General features: G+C 41.9%; 1 protein-coding gene and 2 pseudogenes across 1 annotated transcript; 1 reads left to right on the top strand and 2 right to left on the bottom strand.

Annotated features, from left to right (window-relative positions):
• Positions 1-437: 437 nt before the first annotated feature.
• LOC148187040 (uncharacterized) lies at positions 438-4,084 on the bottom strand (annotated as a pseudogene).
• Positions 4,085-5,563: 1,479 nt separating this feature from the next.
• LOC148187041 (uncharacterized) lies at positions 5,564-7,830 on the top strand (the record flags this gene model as incomplete). Its single annotated transcript, XM_088089579.1, has 2 exons — positions 5,564-5,739; positions 5,781-7,830. Coding segments are annotated over 2 exons (975 nt in total), but the record flags the coding sequence as incomplete, so codon positions are not given.
• LOC148187042 (G2/M phase-specific E3 ubiquitin-protein ligase-like) lies at positions 7,230-9,800 on the bottom strand (annotated as a pseudogene).
• Between the last annotated feature and the right edge of the window lie 6,403 nt (positions 9,801-16,203).

Consider the following 16,203-nt stretch of genomic DNA (forward strand, 5'->3'; position numbering starts at 1 on the left):
GTTAACAGACATGCATGATTTCTGATGGCGGCATTGAGAGAAGGAAAGGAGCTCAGCGTATCAGGGGAAGTCCCCCGGCAGGTTAAACCTATGTCAGCCTAACTATGGGCTGGACCAGGCAACCTGAGCCAGCCCTAATTATAAGCTTTATCAAAGAGGAAGGTCTTAAGTCTACCCTTAAAAGTTGAAACGGTGTCTGCCTCCCTGACCGAAAATGGAAGATGGTTCCATAGGAGAGGAGCGTGGTAGCTGAAGGCTCTGGTTCCTAACCTACTTTTGGAAATTTTGGGAACCACAAGTAACCCTGCGTTTTCAGAGCGCAGTGATCTTGAGGGTTGGTAAGGAACTATGAGCTGTGACAGATAGGACGGAGCCTGACTATTTAGAGCTTTGTAAGTAAGGAGGAGGATTTTAAATTCAACCCTGGATTTCACAGGGAGCCAGTGCAGAGAAGCTAAAACAGGAGAAATATGATCCCTTTTCTTGCTTCCCGTTAAAACACGAGCAGCAGCGTTCTGCACCAGTTGGAGAGACCTAAGAGATTTGTTGGGGCAACCAAATAATAGGGAATTACAGTAATCCAGCCTAGAGGTGACAAATGCATGTACTAATTTTTCAGCATCTGTTTGGGATAGGATATGTCTAATTTTTGCGATGTTACGCAAGTGAGAGAAATAAAACAAATAAAACTCCGAGGTTCCTTACAGTTGTGCTAGAGGCCAAGGTAATGCCATCTAGAGAAATTACATTGTTGGAAAAGGAGCTTCTGAGGTGTTTTGGGCCAAGAACAATAACTTCAGTTTTGTCTGAATTCAACATCAGGAAATGACGGCTCATCCAGGCTTTTACATCCTTAAGACATGTTTGAAGTCTAGATAGCTGATCAGTTTCATCTGGTTTCATAGATAGATATAATTGCGTATCATCAGCATAACAATGGAAATTTAAGGAATGTTTTCTAATTATGTTGCCTAGAGGAAGCATATATAAAGTGAAAAGGATTGGTCCAAGCACCGAACCCTGTGGCACTCCAAAGCAGACCTTTGTATGTGCGGAGGGTTGATCATTGATGTGAACAAATTGGGAACGATCTGATAAGTATGACTTAAACCAGGCTAGTGACGTTCCTTTAAGGCCAATTGAGGTTTCAAGTCTGTGCAGTAAGATTTGATGGTCAATGGTGTCAAATGCAGCACTGAGATCTAATAGGATTAAAACAGAGACCAGAACTGTGTCAGAAGCGATAAATAAGTCGTTATTAATTTTTACTAGTGCCGTCTCTGTGCTATGATGAACTCTGAAGCCTGACTGAAAGTCCTCGAATAAACTGTTGTCTTGGAGAAAGTCACAGAGCTGATGAGCAACCACTCTTTCAAGGATTTTAGAAATAAAGGGGAGATTAGATATCGGTCTATAGTTAGCTAAAATCTCAGGATCGAGAGTGGGCTTCTTTAGAAGAGGTTTAATGACAGCTACTTTAAAAGACTGGGGTACATAACCTGTTAATAAAGACGCGTTGATTATATCTAATAAAAAGTTGTCTAATAAAGGCAAAACTTCCTTAAGGAGCTTAGTTGGGATGGGGTCTAGCAGGCATGTTGATGGCTTAGATGCAGAAACCAAAGTATAGAGTTGATGAAGGTCAATGGGGGAGAAATGGTCTAGATAAATTTCGGGCCTTGCTGCCATAATCAGGCTATCTGAGTTCGGGGTCAGGTCAGTTGAGGGCAAGAGGTGATGGATTTTATTTCGAATAGTTATGATTTTATTATTAAAGAAATTCATAAAGTCGTCACTGCTTAGGGCTGAAGGAATACAAGGCTCTATAGAGCTGTGACTCTGAGTCAGCCTGGCTACAGTGTTGAAAAGAAACCTGGGATTGTTTTTGTTTTCCTCAATTAATGATGAATAATAGTCTGCCCTGGCATGGCGGAGGGCCTTCTTAAACACTTTAAGACTGTCCAGCCAGACTAAACGGGATTCTTCCAGTTTGGTCGAACGCCAATGTCTTTCAAATTTTCGCGATGTTTGTTTCAATTTGCGAATCTGGAGGTTAAACCATGGAGCTAATTTTCTTTGTTTCATTATTTTCTTCTTCAAGGGTGAGACAGTCAATTTGAGAATGACTAAAGTTAGTAGTAGTGTGCTCAGGAGTTGTAAGACATGGTAATGATGTCAAAGCAGAAGGAATTAGTTTCTTAAATTTAGCCACTGCTGAATAAGATAGACATCTAGAAGAGTAGCTCTTACTGAGAGGCTTGTAGTCAAGTAATAAAAAAATTAAAAGTTATTAAATAATGGTCTGAGAGAGCAGGAATCTCAGGAAAAACTAATAAATCTGCAATATCAATGCCGTATGCAAGGACTAAATCGAGGGTGTGATTGTAGCGGTGGGTGGGTTTATGTACACACTGACTGAAGCCTATTGAATCCAAAAGTGTGGAGAAAGCAGAACTAAGGCTATCACTATTAACATCCATGTGAATGTTAAAATCCCCTACGATAATAATTTTGTCTGATTTGAGCACTAAACTTGATATAAGCTCAGAGAACTCAGATAGAAATTCAGAGTATGGGCCGGGGGCGCGGTACACTATGACAAATAGAATTGGCTGTAGAGTTTTCCAGGATGGGTGAGAAAGACTAAGAAAAAGGCTTTCAAATGAATTATAGTTTAACTTGGCCTTAGTGTGAATTGCTAAGCTTGAATCAAAAATAGCAGCGACTCCCCCTCCTCGGCCAGTGTCCCGCGCAACGTGACTATTTATATGACCAGGAGGAGTGGATTCATTCAGGCTAACGTACTCTTCAGGAAAGAGCCAGGTCTCAGTGAGGCAGAATAAATCAATATGGTTATCCAATATTAAATCAGTGACTAAATGAGCCTTGGTTGATAAGGATCTAACGTTCAAGAGTCCGCATTTAATTCTCCTGTTATGATGTTGTTTGACAGGAGATGAGTTAATTTTTATGAGATTTTTATGTACAACTCCCCTTCTGTTTATTTTAGCATTAAACAAATGAAGTGGTCGGGGGACAGACACTGTTTTTATAACATTTACATTATGGGTGTGTGACTGTGCTAGAGGAAGCTCAGAGAAGCGTGTAAGACTGCGACTCTGAAACCTGGTCCCAACTCTGGTTTGTCATGGCTTTGGGCCTCTAATAAAATCGGCCAGATTCCTAGAGAGTAGAGCGGCTCCATCCAAAGTGGGATGGATGCCGTCCCTCCGGATAAGACCAGGTTTACCCCAAAAGGAGTGCCAATTATTAACGAAGCCCACATCATTTGCTGGACACCACCACGACAACCAGCGGTTGAGTGCTGACATGCGGCTAACCATGTCATCACTGGTCACATTGGGGAGGGGTCCAGAGAAGATTACGGTGTCCGACATCGTCTTGGCGTACTCACACACGACTCTATGTTAATTTTACTGACCTCCGATTGACGTAACCGGGTGTCAACGTGAATAACAATCTTACTGTATTTATGTTTAGCCTTAGCCAGCAGCTTCAAATTTGACTCGACGTCGCCCGCTCTGGCCCCAGGATTACATTTGACTTTGGCCGCTGGTGTCACCAACTTCACGTTTCGCAAAATAGAGCTACCAATGACCAGGCTTGTGTCCTCGGTCGGTGTGGTTGAGAGGGGCGTACTTATTTGAAACGTGAAGGGGGGGTGGGTGGTGTACCGTGGGCTTCGGTTTACTATGCTTCGCTCGGACAGTCACCCAGCCTCCCTGCTGCACGGGGGTTGGCGGGGGACGGCTAGCAGAGGCTACGCTATGTCGGTCCGCACCGGCTACAGGGGGCTCGCTAACTATCGCAGCTAAAGAGGGATTATCCACGGTGCGGAGCCGCGCTTCCAGATCGCTAAGCCTCGCCTCCAGCGCACCAAATGAACTAGACTTGTTACAGGTACCACTATCACTGAAGGAGGCAGAGGAGTAACTAAACATCTGACACACTGAGCAGGGGAGAGCAGAAGAGGGAGAGGAGCAGGGAGAAGCCATCGCTAACCAGAGCTAATGCTAACGAAGCTAACCGGCTAACAGTGAGAGAGCGGTTGTGAATACACAGGAAAAACCGCTGAGAGGAGGAGACAGCTGTGAGTGATTAAGTAAAACTTATGTGAGTTTTCATATCTTCATATGCAAGATTTAAGATTAATTGAAATTTGGAGAACACAGAACCCCAATAAAAGAGAATACTCTTGTTATTCAAGTTCATATAAAACCCATTCACGCATTGATTATTTTTTAGTTTCTATGGAACTATTAACCAATGTCAAAAAATGCTGGTACAACAGCATCGTAATTAGTGACCATGCAACAATATCTATGAGGGGCCGTCAGGGACATTATTCAGAATTACCTCTCACACACACATGTGAAATGCTCTTACATACACAACTGAAACACTCTCACATAAACAATTGAAAAATTATTCGCTTGCACACACTACTGAAACGCTCTTATACATACAAGTGAAACGCTCTCACACATACTAGTGAAACGCTCTCAGGCATACAAGTGTAACGTTCTCACACATACTAGTGAAATGCTCTCACACATACAAGTGAAACGCTCTCACACATACAAGTGAAACGCTCTCACACATACAACTGAAACGCTCTCACACATACTAGTGAAACGCTCTCACACATAGAAGTGAAACGCTCTCACACATACAACTGAAACGCTCTCACGCATACTAGTGAAACTCTCTCACGCATACAACTGAAACGCTCTCACATATACAACTGAAATGCTCTCTTACATGCACAACATTTTGCATAAACTATTACAGAGCTTTACCACATACAAGTAAAATGTGCTCATATACACAGCTGAAATGCTCTGATATAGAATTGTAAACTATAACAGTTCAGCAGTGAATATGAAAATTACAGTTGAACAGGAAGGCCTTCCTTTCATCTGACAGAAACAGGAAGACTCCACACAGGGAAGTGCATGTGCTTTTGCTGTTTGAAGTACTTCAACCCTTGCTTCAACCACAATGTATGTTCATCTTCTTCATTTTTCAAGTCCAAGCTTTATTTTTTGAAGTGAGAGGCAATGAGGGGGATGTTGTCATTTTTTTTACTAGTGCGCTGCAATGCAATAAGAGGCTGCAAAGAGAGGAGTCTGACAATTTCCATCAGGAGAGGCTTTATAGAGAGCTTAATGAGCATACTCAAACTCTATCTGCATTTCTTGCTGTGTGTGATGATAGGGACGTAAGTAACCTTCTAGGATCATTGTATAGATGCTTTCACAACTTTCACAACATGAACATGAGGCCAGACAGAGATCCACTGAAGCGACCATAAATTTGACACCTCCAACAACCTTGACTGGCCATCCAGGACGGCCCAGATACAGCATAACCACTGAACAGATTTCTCAGTGTGTGTCCATTGGTATGTCATGGCAGAGAATTGCATCATGCTTTGGAATTAGTCGAAGAACACTATACAGACACAGACAAAGACTGCGAGTTGAGCCATTAAGGTATTCTGTATTGTCAAATCAAGACCTGGACAGAACTGTAACTGATATACTCCAGAACACTCCAAACGCAGGTGAAGCATACATACTTGGAAGTCTGGCGTGGCTTGAGGATTCAGCGCTGGAGGGTCAGACAGAGCCTGCATCAAGTGGATCCTATTGGCCGATCATTTAGACGTCGTCTTGCTATACATCGAAGAGTCTATAGTGTTCAGGCCCCTGTACTGTATATATATATATATTTAATTTTTTTTTTCTTCCCCACAGGCATTTTGACGGCAACCACAAGGTCAGGTGGCGGATTGTCTTTCATGGCTGTGTGGATGGCTTCAGTCGAACTATTATATACTTACGGTGCTCGTCCAACAACAGAGCCGCAACCGTCTTGTCATTATTTCTAGAAGGAGTACAAAACTTTGGCTTGCCCTTAAGGGTCAGATGTGATCATGGTATGGAAAATATAAATGTTGCCCGTTTTATGTTGGAAAGAAGAGGACTGAACAGTGTTATTACAGGTGTATCAGTACACAACCAAAGGACTGAGAGACTATGGGCAGAACTCAATAGAGTTGTATCTAGACACTTTATAAACATCTTTAACTTCATGGAGGAGCATGGTGTACTGGATTCATTGAATGAACTACATTTATTTTGTCTGCATTATGTTTATTTACCAAGGATTGAAAGAGCAGTAACAGAATTCATCAATCAATGGAGCAACAATGGCCTCTCCACTCAAGGGGGGCAGACACCTCTTCAGTTGTGGCATTCAGGTTTCATTAATAATGCAGGAATCCATCCAGCTATGAACAGCATTTTTTATGCCGATAACTACTATGGCATCGATGAAGAAGGGCCATTACCTGAACTTCAAACAAATAATAATGTTGTAATTCCAGACATAGATGTAACTATTAATGAGACCACAATGAACATTATTCAACAAGTGAACCCACTTGAAAATGATGGTTTTTTCTTCACTTCTGCACTTTTTTCAGTGAATAACATGGGAATTATGTTAAGGTTTGTTAAAATGTTTTCTTTACTTGCACAGTGTATTCTGTGAATTAAAGTTTTGTTAAAACATTGTAAAACATTTTATGAAAAATAAATGAATATTCTAAACATTTGTTCAAAGGAACGGACACTCAAAGACAGGACAAGAGAGACAGAGACTAAAACAGGCAGAGGGAGAAACAGACAGACACATCAGAGAGGCAAACAGACTGATAGACAAATAAGAGACAGAAGGTGGATATATATATTGAAGAAACGGAAACCAGCGGATTTAACTGATAAAAATGTGATGAATGAATGAATAAAATGGCAAGAGCGGTCAACAAAAAATTACGGCTGCCAAACCTGACTCTCTCTCTCTCATCTGGACCACCCTGTGAGCGCGCACCTTTATGCACACACACACACACACACACACACACACACACACACACACACACACGCCTACTCCCGTGGGAACCACCCCGAACCCACACACACTCAAACACCGTGATCCTCAGCTTCTATCTGTATGTCTCTTACATATATAAAATACATTACTTGTATTGCATACGGCATTCAGAAATGAAACTAATAACTGTCTTGTTGTAAACTTTTTTCAGAAAACAGACAGACAAGCAGAAAGGCAGAGACAAACAGAGAAAGTGAGACACAGACAGAAAAAAAAATAAAGTTTCAAGTTTTCAGAGCATGACATGTTCATGCCCTGCCAAAACCATATGTGTTTCATAATGCAAAGTCAAACTTCTCCTTGAACAGTTGGTAAGACACACGTAGTGGCAACTTGATGCAGTTAACGCACGTGTTGGCAAAAGGGAACATTGATGGAGAGAAGTCATCATCTCCTTTGTGAATGAACTGGACAGAAGGAGTTGGGGAAAAGCCGATAGGTGGTACCACAGATTTTGGACCAGAGTTTGGATGGCCCTTCTTCTTCTGTAAAAACAAAAATATTATCATTGGTAGTTGGTCCAATTAATGTGTATGTGAATCATCTCTAAAGCAATTAACACCAGCTAATATTGAATAAATTGTCCAGTATTTCACTTCTCAAAACCTAAGCGTCTAAAATCTGAATGCCTCTTACAGCAGTGAATTTATCACAGGTCTTTCATCTTTCAACATTCGCAGGCTGCTTTGTGATAATGTTATGACTATCAAGAGAAAATCTGTAATGTTTGTTGTACAAGAATGTTTTGCAAAAAATAAGATAAAATAAAAAGAATGATACAAAAAAAAAACAGATGCGTCAGATTATTTGACCATTAAACCATTAATTACCTTCTGCATCTTGGAGATAGTCCCTCCAGAAAGTAACGACCATCTCCTCAGCAGCTCTCTTGTTGCTCCCTTCTGGAGAGAGACGAATGCTGAAAAGATCATCCATCTGGTCAGCAGTCAGTGTATCCGGCTCATAGCAGAACAGGGGTCGAAAGCTGTCTGGATGTCGTCGTATTTGGTCCAGAACCCCAAGAGTTTTCAGTCCTTCACAGAATCTGTACAAACAATATAGAATAACTGTACAATCCATAATTCACCTGTACACTGTCATTGTCCCTTGGTTTTATACAAACATAATAGATTTTGTGAAGCTAGTCCTACACCTTGTTGGTCAATGGTTAAAATTATTACTCCTATTGAGATTGATCTGACTGTTCAACAACAAACGCTGAATACCTTTGAAATGGACCTTGAACCCTGTGGATGACCTGAAACATGACAATGTCTTGTACCAAGAGATCCCTGTCTCTTATCGACCGCATAGGCCTCAGACATCCTGCATTGACCAAGTAGTCAAGCAGAGGTGCCTTTGACTTCTCAAGGTCCTCAAGGGTTGAACTTTCAGATACCTAGCGTCACAAGAAGCAGCAAGATGGCTTGTTATGGCAGTTTCTTATTAGTCTTTTAACTTATTAGTAAGAACCCAGACACTACTCATCTGCATATCACAGAATGCCTCGAGGTCCCCTAACAGTTCATGGCAGTGCAGGTTTTTTTCCACACATTGCTATAATGTGATAAATAATAAGGGAAATATGCTTTGCTGTTGACACTTGTCTGTTGAATAGTGGTGGCATTCAAACTGAGACTCCATTTTGAAATGGAAAACAACAAGCGTAAACTAATTCTAATGCAGTATAACATTTAAAAGCTATCAACTGACCTTTTTGACCAAGAGTTCTATGTCAGCTATGTCTTCTAGTTTTGGACTTGCATTGACCAGAAGACAAAATACTGTTGGCGAGAGGAAGTTTGGTGGTGGACCGCCATGTACCAAGCTCACTGCAAGGGCCTTGCCAGCAATGTAGTACCAGTCCTCTCTTAGAGCTGCAAAACAATGGCATAAAAGGAAATATAATATTGATAAATACCACATGGCAGACACAAACAAATAAAAGCTAGCTAAAACATGAGTGGAGAAACTCCTACTGGATGCCATATAATATGCATGCCAAGGATGACAGACATTTCCAATAACTTGATCTAATGAATTCAGCAATATAATTTTGCTAGGTCCAGGGTAAAAAATACTGACTTTTCCTTTTCAGTGAGACTATCCACATTCAGTCACTGTGGATGCATTTCTTAGTGTAACTGGATTGTATAGTACCATACATGTGCCACAAGATGACAGTAGCCAAATTTCAAGGGCCATATGTTGCGAGTCAAAGTTTTCCACAACACATTCCTGCGAATGTTTCACAATAGAAGATGTATTAAGAGAAGGGTTTCAATCTGATGAAACTGTAGAGGGGGATTTTAATTGAAAACAGATACAGAAACCTGGTACCTTCTGCAGTTGACGTAAGTAAAGGCGCCTGTCACTATTTAAGTAAATACATCAAGACACACAACTACATGAAACTATGGGATATAATATTAATAAACTGAAAATCAGTTCAAAAGCTAGAAGTTGCATGTCAAAATCACTATCAATTAGAATGGCTCACATTATGAATTTTTAGAAAAGCCAGGCATTACCAGCACTGTCAAGAGCCAAGTTCTTGCTGTTTTCTTGTCCCTCAAACATGGGTGACCTGGCAATAGCCTCCATCAGCAGCCTTAAGAATTCCCTTCTTGGTCCTCCTAAATCAACTCCTTCTTCATTTTTTCCCACGTCATCAGAGAATTTCACACAGATCATCGAGTTGGAGTCGTAGGATACCCTTCGGAAGCCCCGCATGGCTCCCTCCCAGACAGCAGAGCGATTAATATTAAATTTGCACTGCCGTTTTGTGCTAATTTTTGCTTGACAGTTCCAGCAGTATCTCTTGGACCGGGACTTTTTCTGCACTATAAACACAACATCAAAAATGAACGATCAGACACACATTGATGTGACATAATTTACATTATAATTTTGATGTGGCTACGTGTTGTCACAAGGAGCTTTCATTCATAATTCTATATAAAATTACGTCATATAAATATTTTTTGGAGAAATCTCTCAGTCTCATTACAGCAGATATTTGTAGTTAAAGTAAGTGAGAAGGTAAAACCTTTCGTTTCAGGATTTTATTTTTCCTCCAAAATAACTGGGCCAGTGGCCCTGAAAGGCAAAGTGAAAAAAAAAATAATAATTGCGAGTTACCTCGTATGTAGCAAACCCACTTTGTGTTTTGTGCTTGCTGTTTCTCATTTTGTCCACCAGAGGGCAGCTTGCACTGTTTATAAGTTCATTTGGGAGAAACAAATAGTATTTTGACATGATTCCTTTATAAATATATTTCATGATTAGAGTTTTGCTAAAAAATTTAATTTCATCTATATGTATGTGTATATTTTGCTCATTTAAGAGCTAAAAGGGTTCATCTTAAGAGTGCAAGATTTTATTTTGAAGGTCGCTATGTCATAATTCCGGGTTAATAGTGTGTTGCCGGGAAAATTCAGCCATGAACACAGAATCAACAAGTTGATGGTAAAATGATAAAGTTGGCTGTAAGGTAAACAAAGGAAAATGCATGTGAAGCAGCAAAACAGAAATGGTGACGGAAACAGAGTGTATTTTAGCAACCCCCCGAAGAGGCACAAGTTCTCACGTTGGTTTATTGTGGAGCTCGTGGAAAGGAATAAACACTAAAAACCATCAGTCGAGTCTCTTACCATCTTTCGGAGGGTATGCTACAGTGAGAACTTCACCCAGAGAGGGACCAGTGACAACTTGTATGCAACATCAGCGGCCTGTGAGCTCTACAATCAAATATCACGGCAAGGCACGGAGCAGCGCTGCAGCATCGTATGGTGAAGTGATGGTCATGGGACGGTAAGGAAGACAACTACAGTCAAAATGGATGCCTTAAAGGAACGGATAAATAAATTAAAGGCAGAAATTGAGGAAAATAGAGGATTATTAAATCAAGGAGATGAAGAAGGATTGTTGTCAAGGCAGGAATTAAAGGAGCTAACTGAGACTAAAAGAAAACAATTAGTTGAGCTGGAACATGAAATGGAGGACATCGAGGAATTAAAGACATTACATCATTCAACACGCAAAAGTGTACCCACAGAGAAATTTCTTGCCTATCAAAATGAAGAACAGAGTAAAAAGAGAAAGAGGCTGCTTAGTCTTTATGAACAATGGAAACTTCAAATCAGATCAACCAAAGAACATTTAAAGGAAACCACGTCAGATATGGAACTGGCTAAAATGGCAGACAACATTGAAAATGGAAAGGATGACATAATGAAAGTTTACCACGAAATAAGACAAGGTACAACACCATCTACGGATCTAAGACGCAAAATGGATGCTTGTGATGCCGTCACCAGAGACATTATAAAAATAATAAATGAACGCTTATCTGGAATAGATGATGACTTTGATGCAGAGCGTGAAAGGCAGAAACTCCGTGAGCTACAGGCTCATGACTATGCCCACTCCATATATGGCACTGCTTCTCAGTCAGCTAACAGTCATTCTTCTGAATCAGTCATGGCCGCAAAAAGAGCTGAAGCAGCCGCAGAGCTTGCTGCAAAGGAGACTCAATGTAAACTAATGGAGGAAGAAAGAAAGCAGAAAGAAAAAATAAGGATGATGGAGTTTGAGTTGGAACGTTTACAAGCAGAAAGAGACATACAGGTGGCACGTGTCAGACTAGAGAGCTACGACCGAGAAATAAGACAGGAAGCCGACAGTCAGCCCTTACAGCAACTAGACAGTCAATACATCAGACAAGACCCTGTATTCCCTTTGTGCATCACCAAAGCCCTTCCATCGCCCCACCAAATCCCTCCACTGACATCTCCTCTCTAGCCCAAGCGATACAAGACAGCATAACCATTAACAGACTCCCCATGCCAATGCCCACTGTAAATAACTTCATTATTTAAAGAAATATGTCAGCGGCCCTGCCCACAAATGTATTGAAGACACCTTTTACCAAGACGATGATGAAGCATACAAAGATGCATGAAATAAGCTCAACCACCGCTTTGGGCAGCCATTCGTCATCCAAAGGGCCTTCAGGGACAAGCTGTCAAAATGGCCAAAGGTGCAAAACAAAGACGCTGAAGGATTAAGGGCTTTCTCTGATTTCCTAAATGCCTGTCTCCAAGCCATGCCTCACGTGAAAGGTTTGGAAATCTTGAATGATTGTGAAGAGAATCAAAAGCTGACACAGAAAGTCCCAGATTGGCTAGCAGCACGCTGGAACCGCCAGGTCTCAATAGCCCTCATGGAAGGTGAAGACTTTCCCACTTTCGAAGTTTTTGCTGCATTTGTGTCAGTTGAAGCGGAGATAGCATGTAATCCAATCACGTCCCTGCATGCTCTGCACTCATCTAACTCATCCTATGTCAAAAGAAGCACAAATGAAACAAAGGGAAACAAAGTAAGTGTCTTCAGCACTCAAACAAACGCAAACACTGAAAATTCGAGGTCAAATGCTGGAAAAGAAAGGCCTCTCTGTATGTGGTGCAAAGACGACAAGCATCAACTACCCAAGTGTACAAGTTTCAAGGAAAATTCCCTCGATGAACGACGAGAGTTCATAAAAGACAATAAGCTGTGTTATGGATGTGTCAAACCTGGTCACAGTGCCAAAGAATGTCGTCACCGTCACACTTGTGAGCGGTGTAAAGGAAGGCATCCCACCTGTCTACATGATGAAAACTACAAAAGACAAGAGGAAAAGGACAGACCTGTAGTCATGGACAGAAAGAAATCTACAGCTAATGTGAATGCAGCTTCAAACTGTGCAAATGAAATTGTGACTGCTAGCCCACTCTGTGTCACTAAAGAAGATCAGTCATGCAACACGTCCATGATCGTACCTGTGTGGGTCTCCTCTGCTATGCAGCCATCCAAGGAGCAGCTCGTCTATGCACTGCTAGACACCCAGAGTGACAGCACCTTCATTGAGAGAGAAGTAAGTGATGAATCGCAACCAAACACTTTTCCTGTACAACTGAGGCTTACTACTATGTTGGGAAAGAGCATGATTATGAAAAGTGAGAGAGTATAGGAACTCCGCGTCAGAGGCTATAGTTCAAGTGTTTACATCGACCTTCCTCCTTCTTACACAAAAGACTGCATCCCCCTGAATCGTGATCACATACCTACCCATCAAACAGCGAAACAATGGCCTCACCTAGCAGCAATCGCAGATCAGATGCCACCTCTCCTGAGCTGTGATGTGGGACTCCTCATTGGGTACAACTGTCCCAGAGCAATAAAACCCAGACAAATGATTGATGGAATGGACAACGAGCCCTACGCCGTCCTCACAGACTTGGGGTGGAGTATTGTGGGCTGCTCCACACCTGGCCTCAATGAAAGTCAATCCAGTCTGTGTCACAGAGTTGCAGTAAAAGAACTCCCTCCAGTAATGCCAATGGATGTGATAAGTGTACTGGAGTCAGACTTCAAGGACACTAAAGGAGATGACAAAATTGTCTCACAAGAGGACCTCATGTTCTTGAGCAAACTCAAAGATGGAATAAAGAAAAATGCCCTGGGTCACTACGAAATGCCTCTTCCTTTTAAAGAACGTCCATCTTTACCTGACAACAAAAGGCTCGCTGAAATCAGGCTCAACCATTTAAGGCGAAAGTTCAGCAAAGATGAGAAATACAAAAGAGATTATACAACGTACATGAAGGACATCATACAGAGAGGTGACGTGGAAGAGGTGCCGACAGATGGAGCTGAAGGTGAGCGGTGGTATATTCCACATCACGGCATATATCACCCGTAGAAGCCTGACAGACTGCGTGTTGTGTTCGATTGCTCTGCAAAATACTGTGGCACTAGCCTAAACGAACACCTGCTCCCAGGGCCAGACATGATTAATAACTTGACAGGCATCCTCATACGGTTCAGACAGCATCCAATCTCTCCTCTATTAGATATAGAGAAAATGTTTCACCAGTTTCACGTCCAAGAGGAAGACCGCAACTACCTCCGGTTCCTCTGGTGGAAGGATGGAGATACCATCACACAACCTCAAGAGTACCGTATGAAAGTACATCTTTTCGGGGCGGTGTCATCGCCTGGGTGTGCGAACTATGGACTTAAATATTTAGCAAAAGAGCACAGCCACTCACACCCAGCAGGTGCCCAATTCGTTGCAAAAGACTTTTATGTGGACGACGGAGTAACAAGTACCGACACTGTGGAAAAGGCCATTCAGTTGGCAAAGGAAGCAAGGGAGATATGCATTAAAGGTGGTCTCCGTCTCCACAAATTTGTGTCAAATAACCATGCTGTGTTGCAGAGCCTTCCCCCATCAGAGTGTGCAGCAGAGGCAAAGACAAGGGATTTGACATTCAGTGACACACTGGAGCGAGCTTTAGGAATCCAATGGAGTGTAAAGGAGGACTGCCTCAGATTCAACAGCACCTTAAAGGACCAACCAGCCACACGTAGAGGCATATTATCAACTGTTGCTTCCATATATGATCCTCTCGGCTTTCTCGCACCACATGTCCTCAACGGGAAGAGAATCCTTCAAGAAATGTGCAACCAAGGCACCGGCTGGGATGAACCCCTGCCAGAAAGGCTCAAACCACGGTGGGAGAGTTGGAAACATGACTTCATCAACTTGCAAAAGGTAAAAATAGCTCGCTGTTACTTACCTGCCAACTTTGGGGAAGTTGTTGAAACTGAGTTACACCACTTCTCAGATGCGAGCACCAGCGGATACGGCCAATGTTCTTATCTGAGAGTCAAGAACAAGAAAGGAGAGATTCACTGCTCACTGGTGATGGGAAAGGCTCGTGTTTCCCCTACGAAGGTGACTACAATACCACGGCTCGAATTAACCGCAGCAGTGATTTCAGTCTCCATCAGCGACATGCTCAGAGAAGAATTGAGAATTGTTGATGTGAAAGAATACTTTTGGACAGATTCAAAGGTGGTGTTAGGGTACATAAATAATGATGCTCGGAGATTTCACACCTTTGTTGCCAACCGGGTCCAGAAAATCCGCCACTCCACAAATCCCCAGCAGTGGTGCCACATCCCTACAGATGAGAATCCAGCAGATGGAGCATCGCGAGGTAAAACTGTGAATGACCTACTTGCATCCAACTGGTTCACTGGCCCCATGTTTCTCTGGCAAAGGGAGATACCCAGAGTGACTGCACCCAAATGATGCAGTACCAGACCTCTCCATCGGGGATCCGGAAGTCAAAAAGGCACAAACCCTGCAAACAAAAACCACAGAAATAAAGAGTCTTGTCGACCGTCTGTCCAAGTTCTCATCATGGTCCCGAGCTACCAGAGCTGTGGCCCGTCTGACATCACACACCCTTTCTACAGTGAGCGAAAGAGAAAGTGCTGAGCATGTCATCATCAGAGATCTGCAAAGACAAACGTATGAAGAGGAAATAAAGTTGTTGAGCAAAGGTAATCAACTACAGCGTCACAACAAATTACACCACCTTGATGTTTTTCTCGCGTCTTGCCAAACCTTCTGTATTAGAACACCCAGGGCAGAAGTTAGTTCTGCTGTTTGAAGCTTCTTAAACTGTGGCTACATAAAGACAATGACACTCTTACTGAGAAAATTATTCTTTGTTCACATCATTTAATGTGAAACACTCATAATTTTGGTGGGAGTGTAGCAAACCCACTTTGTGTTTTGTGCTTGCTGTTTCTCGTCTTGTCCACCAGAGGGCAGCTTGCACTGTTTATAAGTTCATTTGGGAGAAACAAATAGTATTTTGACATGATTCCTTTATAAATATATTTCATGATTAGAGTTTTGCTAAAAAATTTAATTTCATCTATATGTATGTGTATATTTTGCTCATTTAAGAGCTAAAAGGGTTCATCTTAAGAGTGCAAGATTTTATTTTGAAGGTCGCTATGTCGTAATTCCGGGTTAATAGTGTGTTGCCGGGAAAATTCAGCCATGAACACGGAATCAACAAGTTGACGGTAAAATGATAAAGTTGGCTGTAAGGTAAACAAAGGAAAATGCATGTGAAGCAGCAAAACAGAAATGGTGACGGAAACAGAGTGTATTTTAGCAACCCCCCGAAGAGGCACAAGTTCTCACGTTGGTTTATTGTGGAGCTCGTGGAAAGGAATAAACACTACATTGCTACATCGTACGTAGACTACGAGATAGCCTACTAACTCATATGTACCAGATACTATCTCATATGTACCAGATACTATCTCATATGTACGAGATACTATCTAGGGTGACCAGATGTCCCTTTTTGC

The sequence above is a fragment of the Plectropomus leopardus genome, chromosome 16 (genome assembly GCF_026936395.1).
Source record: "Plectropomus leopardus strain MGB_pleo_1.0 chromosome 16, ASM2693639v1, whole genome shotgun sequence".
Classification (NCBI taxonomy): Eukaryota; Metazoa; Chordata; class Actinopteri; order Perciformes; family Serranidae; genus Plectropomus; species Plectropomus leopardus.